At 42.9% G+C, this 8,136-nt stretch overlaps 1 protein-coding gene across 2 annotated transcripts in view; it reads right to left on the bottom strand.

Moving 5' to 3' along the window:
- Positions 1-271: 271 nt before the first annotated feature.
- The window catches only part of RSPH9 (radial spoke head component 9), a 38,090-nt gene continuing 30,225 nt past the window's right edge, over positions 272-8,136 (bottom strand). The window contains exon 5 of one of the 2 annotated variants that reach the window (XM_043907592.1): positions 272-483. In XM_043907592.1, the coding sequence (XP_043763527.1) occupies positions 469-483 (15 nt within the window). In that variant the 3' untranslated portion in view covers positions 272-468. The remainder of the gene's footprint in view (positions 484-8,136) is intronic. The other variant, XM_043907593.1, reaches the window with a different exon arrangement.

Genomic DNA, 8,136 nt, shown 5'->3' with positions numbered 1-8,136 from the left:
GTTGGTGATGGACAGGGAGGCCTGGCATGCTGCGGTTCATGGGGTCGCAAAGAGTCGGACACGACTGAGCGACTGAACTGAACTGATGATACAGCACAGTCAAGTTTTATGTACATTTCCTGAACGTGTATTTTATTCTTTTTTTTTTTTTTTAAGAATTTTTGCAGGGAAGATGGGGGAAGGAAGAGAAAGCAAATAAGCCCAGGTCAGTCATCCAGCTTATTACAACATATTTGTCAGACAAGAACTTTTATTCCTTGGAAAGTGTTCCCCTGAGGCATGTAATTATTTGTTCACAAAAGGTACATAGTAGCTGTTCAGCTGAGACTTGCTGGCAAAACGAATCCCAGAAGGAATAAGGGGATAAGATGAATAACTTGGACACAGTAAAGTCCCAATGAGGAAATGAAACAACGCTGGAAAATGAATGAGCGAGGACACACCCCGATGGTTCCCAGGGCCATTGCGTCAATCAGGGCACACCTGTAGGTAGAGAAGCCATCAGTGAGCAAGAAGTTCTTTGTCCAAGGTCTCCCCATCCACCCCCACCCATACCTGTTTGGAAGCAGCAGCCCAAACAAGCAGAGAAGTGCCCTTTTTTAAAGGTCATAGGAAACTGAGATGAGCAGCCAGGCGAGCTGAAAGCCAGCAGTCCCTGGCTGTCACCCCCAGCCCCGACTAGGGTGCTGTCCCTTCCCTCATCTGCACAAAGCCAGTTGGGGAGGGTGGGTAGCAGCCACAGCGGAAACCAGAACCTTGTGGGGAGGCCAGCAGCCCCAGCTCCTGGCCCGGGCAGGCCACGTGTTGTTATGGTTTGAGTTGACCAGCTGGAATCAGCGGGGGGATTTGTAAGGAAACCACATTAATTAGGAAAAAGCAAACAGGACCATCCCTTGTCCCTCGCTCTGCCAGCCCTATTCTCCCAGTTGCTCTCACGGCCCCCTCCCACCGTTGTCTCTACCCTATCAGCTCTCTCCACTTTCCTGAGCCTTTTTGCAGCTGCTGCTGCTTCACAGCGAACATCTGTGTGGCTCTTGGCTCTGACCCCCTCTTCCTGGGCGAGGTGGGAGGAAGGCTGAAAGAGCAAGCACACTCATCCACAGCTGGGACCAGGACCTCCTCAGCCCCAAAGCCACAGACAGGCTGACCCACCCAGGGCTTCCTAACGCTTGCTTTTGCTCTGACCTGAGCTGGCTGTCCCATTGGCCAGCAGTAAGTCACTGAGACAAAACAGATCATCTTTGCTGCAAGTTTTTCTTGGCAAAATGAACATTTTCCTGGGTTCCTCTGTTATGAATGTTTCCCTGAACATCTTCATTAGGATAGTTTACTTGGGACTTGAGTTCTCTCCAGGTTTAAGATCTAGGGTCCAATAAGGACCCCAGAGGAAAGAAGGAGGATTTCCTTGGAAAATGGGGTGAAAGCAAGGGGGATGGGTTCCTGGGAAGAGGAGGTGGACAGAAGATTGTGTCAGGATAAGGAGTTGTTCATCGGCCTCCTTTCTCTCACACATGCGCACAGAGTGTAACATCTTGGCGGCCTGTTCCAGGACTGCCATTGCAGCTGGAAATAGTTCCTTCCCGTGCCTGAGAGTGAATCTGCCAACAGCCCTTTGACTCTTGAAAGGACCTTCCCATTGGGCAGCAGCTACGATTTTGCAGCCCCCCAGAGAAGGGCCCTCACTCCATTATATCCCACAGCACAGTTGTACTTGAAAAAACAATAGTGACATAAGCCACAACCTACTCAACTGGGAACAAGGTATGTAAGATTCACTAATGAAAAAGAAGATGCTATTTTTGGAGTAGGGAGATAGGTCTTCAAAAATATGTTTGAATTAAATGCAACCTAGTGGTTCAATGGTTAAGACTCCTGGCTCCCAATGCAGGGGACCTGGGTTCCATCTCTGGTCAGGGAACTAGATCCTGTATGTTGCAACTGAGAGCCAGCACGCAGAAACAAAATCCTATGCGCCACAACTAAGACCCAGCACCAGGCAGAAAAAAAAAAAGCAACCTAAATGCCTAGTAATTGGGGATTGATTAAGTAAGTAATGGCACTTCCAGACAATGAAAAACAGAAAAAGAGACCAAACAGAGATTCCAGAAATAGATCTATATCATATAAAATGCAGTGGGGTAAATTATAATTTTTTAATAAATGATGCTGGCTCAGTTAAATATCACCATAGGGGAAAAAATGAATCTTAATCCCAATCTCAGACCACATAATAAAAGAATTCAAGATGAGTTTAAGACCCAATGTGAAAGTGGAAGATAACATAGGAGAACATCTTCATGACCTTGATGAGGAAAAAAATTTAAATAAAAACCAAACAAGCCAACAACAAAGGAAAGAAACCTTATAAATTATATGATGTTAAAATTAAAAACACTGTATATCAGTTGTGATAAAAATATACAGTTGGTGTATACACACACACACACACACACACACAGTTGGGGCTTCCCTGGTGGTTCAGTGGTAAAGAATCCACCTGCCAATGCAGGAGACACAGGTTCAATCCCTGGTCCAGGAAGATCCCATATGCAGAGCAACTAAGCCCATGCACCACAACTATTAAGCCTGTGTTTTAGAGCCTGGGAGCCACAACTATTGAGCCCATGTGCCACAGATACTGAAGCCTACATGCCCTTGAGGTCATACTCCACAACAAGAAAAGCCATCAGAATGAGAAGCCTGAGCACTGCAACTGGGCTTTTCTGATAGCTCAGTTGGTAAAGAATCTGCCTGCAATGCAGGAGACCCCAGTTTGATTCCTGGGTCAGGAAGATTCGCTGGAGAAGGGATAGGCTACCCACTCCAGTATTCTTGGGCTTCCCTTGTGGCTCAGCTGGCAAAGAATCTGCCTGCAATTAGAGAGTAGCCCCCACTGGCCACAACTAGAGAGTCAACACAGAACATCAAAAACCCAGCACAGCCATAAAAAATGAAATTATTGTTATTTTTAAATTAATTAATTAATTAATTTTACTTTACAACATTGTATTGGTTTTGCCATACATTGACTTGAATCCGCCATGGGTGTACATGTGTTCCCCAAATTATTGTTTCTTAAATACAGTTGACCCTTAACAACATGGGTTTGAATTGCATAGGTCCATTCACATGCAGATTTTTTTTCAACAGTAAATAATATAGTACCACTCAATCCTTGGTTGGTTGGTCCCATGGATATGGAGCAGTGATTATGAACAAACCTCATACAGGAGGAAGCCTGTATACAGAGGTCCAACTACAAATTATACTCAGATTTTAAACTGCATGGAGATTGGTACCTAACCCCTACATTGTTCAAGGGTCAACTGCAGTGTAAAAGAATGAAAAGGCAACCCACAGAGAGGGAGATGACATTTGCTATACATACATCCAACAAAGGACAAGTATCCAGACTACATAAAGAACTTCTGCAAATCAATAAGAAAGACAACCCAACATAAAATGGGCCAAAGACTTGAACAGACCCTTTACAAAACAGGATATCTAGATGGCTTGTAAATATATGAAAAGTGACTCATCCTCATTTAGGCATCAGAGAAATGTAAATTAAATACACAATGAGAACCTACTCTGTGCTCACAAGAATGGCCAAGATGAAAAGTACAAAAAAAATCAAATATTGATAAGGATGTGGAACAACCATAATCAGTAAAACTACTATGGAAAACTGTTTGGACTTCCCTACTGACGCAGTGGATAAGAATCCGCCTGTCAGTGCAGGAGACATGGGTTTAATCCCTGTTCAGGGAAGATTCCACATGCCAAAGAAAAACTGAGCCCTTGAGCCTCAGCTACTGAGTCTATGTGCCACAACTACTGAAATCCATGTGCCTAGAGCCTGTGCTCTGCAACAAGGGGAGCCACCCCAATGAGAAGCCTGAGCACCCCAACGAAGAGTCCCCCTGCTCGCCACCAACTAGAGAAACCCCTTGCAAAGCAACAAAGAGCCAGCACAGCCAGAAATTTTTAAAATTAATTTAATTAAAAAAACTGTTTGACAGAATCTACTTAAGATGAGTATACGCATACCCTATAAGCCAACAGTTCCACTCCTAGATATATCCTGAAGAGATGTTTGCTCTTGTATTCACCAAAAATCATATAGAAGAATGTGTATCACAGCATTATTTGTAACAGTCCCAACTGGAAATTATCTAAATTCTATCAACAAAAGAAAGGATAAGTAAATTATAATATAATCACAATGGAACATTATATGAAATGAGAATGAATGATGACAACAATGTATAATAAAAATGTGGGTGAATCTCACAAACCTGACATTGGTGAGCAGATGAAAGTAGATGGAAAAGAGTACATGCTACATGAGATTCAATTTCTATAAAGTTCAAATGCAGGGGAAAAAATTTATGGTGTTAAAAGTCAGGATAATGATTACCTTGGTGGGGGGTAGGGGGTAGTATCTGGAAGGGGACACTAGGGGAGTGCTAGTAATGTTCTACTTGTTGGTTTGGGTAATGTGTTCCCTTTGTGGAAATTCATCAGTTGTACACTGATAACTTGTATACTTTCTTCAATAACAACTTCTTTTAGGTAAAGTCTAGTCTCTTAGCAAAATCTGGTCTCACAAAATTCTTTTTTCACATAGAGACTAATTACAAATGGATTCACAAAAAATAAGGGACTTCCCTGGTGGTCCAGTAGTTAAGACTTTGTGCTCCCAATGCAGGAAGCCCAGGTTCAATCCCTGGTCAGGGAACTAGATTCCACATGCTGCAACTAAGACCCAGCACAGTGAAATAAATAAACATGGACTTCCATGGTGGTGCAGTGGATAACAATCTGCCTGCCAATGTAGGGGACACAGGTTTGATTTCTACTCTGGGAAGATTCCACATGCCAAGGAGCAACTAAGCCCATGTGCCAAAACTGCTGAGCCTGTATACTTAGAGCCTGTGCTTCACAACAAGAGAAGCCACGACAATGAGAAGCCCTCATACTACAATAAAGATTAGACCCCATTCACTGAAACTAAAGAATAGCCCACTCAACAAGAAACATAGATCCAGTGCAGCCAAAGATTAATCAAAAAAAGAAGACAAAACAAAGAAAATACACAGTATTATTTCATTTTGCTGAATGCAAATAATGCTTATGTCTGGATTATGGCTATTTATTTTCTATTCATTGTTTCTTTTTTTTTTTTTTTTTACAATGATCACATTACTTATTGTAGAAAATACAAATTTTTTTTTAATAAACTTTGATTAAATTAGGATATGATAACAAAGAGAGGGTTAACATTCAAATCTTTTGAATCACTGTGTCCAAAACAAACCCTGGATGGGGCTCTGTTACTGCCTTGATCCCAGTTGATCTCCAGAAGCTGGGGACTCGTAAAGAAACATGGGGTGTGGTACAAGCAGGAAGGGTTCAAGGTCATCTGTACAGAAGGAAAGGAAAAGCTACCAGGACAGCTGAGGACTTTCTGCCCTAACTAGAACACATAGACATACACACCACCAACTCTCTGCTCCACTCCTAATCCATGTGTCTCACCTTCTAGATCGACCATTCTCTCAAGTTCCCCCTTTCTGGGACCTGTCTTTGCTGAATGTGACGTTTTAAGGAAACCCAGTGCCACATATTTCCTTCTTTCCTCTTAGTTGATACCACTCAAGTACACCATACAGCAGCTGCTCTGCATCGTCTTAGTCCACCAACGTGACAGTCCCAACTGGAAGATTGACTCCTTCCCTCCCCTCATCAGACAGCGTGCTCTGCCTTTTAATAAGCCTTATTTCCCCATGTATGAATCAGACTAGGATAACTAGAAATTCCCCCTTCAAGTGTGTAAAATAATATCCTAACCACCATGTGGAAGAACTGAGGTGTGAATGACTTTCCTTTCTTATATAGCTCTAGAGGAATATTCTGTTCATCCTACAAATCCGAAAGATATAAAACTGAGCTTTCTTTTTGGTACTATAAGTTTCGTTATTAGACAAGTACATCAAAGTTGTGAAAAGTACCTAGCACACGGGCATCTCAGTAACTGCCTTATTAATAAATTATGGTTATTGAGCACTTATGTTTTATCTCATCTAATCTTCACAAAAGCCATAGAAAATAGGTCCTACTTACTCACTCAACAAATATATATTGCACTCATTATGTGTCAAGCACTATACTAAATGCTGGAGAAATGAGAGTCAACAACAAAACCAATGTCCTTGGCTTCATGGAGCTTACAGTTTGGTGGGGAGACACATGTTACACAAACTGATACAAAACTGTAGTTGAACAGGGTACTAAGATGGAGGGGATTTCCTGGTGGCTCAGTGGTAAAGAATCCACCTGTTAATCCCCAGTCTGGGAAGGTCCCCTGGAGAAGGAAACAGCAACCCATTCCAGTATTCTTGCCTGGGTGATCCCATGGACAGAGTAACCTGGCAGACTACAGTCCACGTTGTCAAAATAGTCGGACATGACTTAACTAAGAAAACGACAACTAAGATGGAGAGATATCTGGTGCTGAGAACTAGTAACAGGGAGGTTAAGAAAGACTAATGTGGAAGTGAAGTTTGAGCTGAGCCCTGAGAATAAGTTTTAGTTCGGTTCAGTTCAGTCACTCAGTCATGTCCAACTCTTTGTGATCCCATGAACCACAGCACGCCAGGCCTCCCTGCCCATCATCAACTCCTGGAGTCCACCCAAACTCATGTCCATTGAGTCGGTGATGCCATCTAACCATCTCATCCTCTGTTGCCCCCTTCTCCTCCTGCCCTCAATCTTTCCCAGAATCGGGGTCTTTTCAAATGAGTCAGCTCTTCTCATCAGGTGGCCAAAGTATTGGAGTTTCAGCTTCAATATAAGTCCTTCCAATGAACACCCAAGACTGATCTCCTTTAGGATGGACTGGTTGGATCTCCTTGCAGTCCAAGGGACTCTCAAGAGTCTTCTCCAACACCACAGTTCAAAAGCATCAATTCTTCAGTGCTCAGCTTTCTTTATAGTCCAACTCTCACATCCATACATGACCACTGGAAAAATCATAGCCTTGATTAGATGGACCTTTGTTGACAAAGTAATGTCCCTGCTTTTTAATATGCTACCTAGGTTGGTCATGACTTTCCTTCCAAGGAGTAAGTGTCTTTTAATTTCAAGGCTACAGTCTCCATCTGCAGTGATTTTGGAGCCCAGAAAAATAAAGTCAGCCACTGTTTCCACAGTTTCCCCATCTATTTGCCATGATGTGATGGGACTGGATGCCATGATATTAGTTTTCTGAATGTTGAGCTTTAAGCCAACTTTTTCACTCTCCTCTTTCACTTTCATCAAGAGGCTCTTTAGTTCTTCTTCACTTTCTGCCATAAGGGTGGTGTCATTTCCATACGTGAGGTTATTGATATTTCTCCCGACAATCTTGATTCCAGCTTGTGCTTCCTCCAGCCCAGCGTTTCTCATGATGTACTCTGCATAGAAGTTAAATAAGCAGGGTGACAATATACAGCCTTGATGTACGCCTTTTCCTATTTGGAACCAGTCTGTTGTTCCATGTCCAGTTCTAACTGTTGCTTCCTGACCTGTGTACAGGTTTCTCAAGAAGCAGGTCAGGTGGTCTGGTATGCCCATCTCCTTCAGAATTTTCCACAGTTTATTGTGATCCACACAGTCAAAGGCTATGGCATAATCAATAAAGCAGAAATAGATGTGTTTTTCTGAAACTCTCTTGCTTTTTCGATGATCCAGCGGATATTGGCAATCTGATCTCTGGTTCCTCTGCCTTTCTAAAACCAGCTTGAACATCTGGAAGTTCACGGTTCATATATTGCTGAAGCCTGGCTTGGAAAATTTTAAGGATTTCTTTACTAGTGTGTGAGATGAGTGCAATTGTGCGGTAGTTTGAGCATTCTTTGGCACTGCCTTTCTTTGGGATTGGAATGAAAACTGACCTTTTCCAGTCCTGTGGCCACTGCTGAGTTTTCCAAATTTGCTGACATATTGAGTGCAGCACTTTCACAGCATCATCTTTCAAGATTTGGAGCAAAAGGTCAGCGTCAAGTTACCAGAATGAAAGACCCCTTGGTGAGGGCAGCGCAGCTTGGGGACTGTGCGGGCAGCGGTGGGGAGGGGTTGGCGCACGAGTATTAA

This window comes from Cervus elaphus, chromosome 7 (assembly GCF_910594005.1).
Source record: "Cervus elaphus chromosome 7, mCerEla1.1, whole genome shotgun sequence".
Classification (NCBI taxonomy): domain Eukaryota; kingdom Metazoa; phylum Chordata; class Mammalia; order Artiodactyla; family Cervidae; genus Cervus; species Cervus elaphus.
This window is presented reverse-complemented; position numbering and strand designations above follow the sequence as displayed.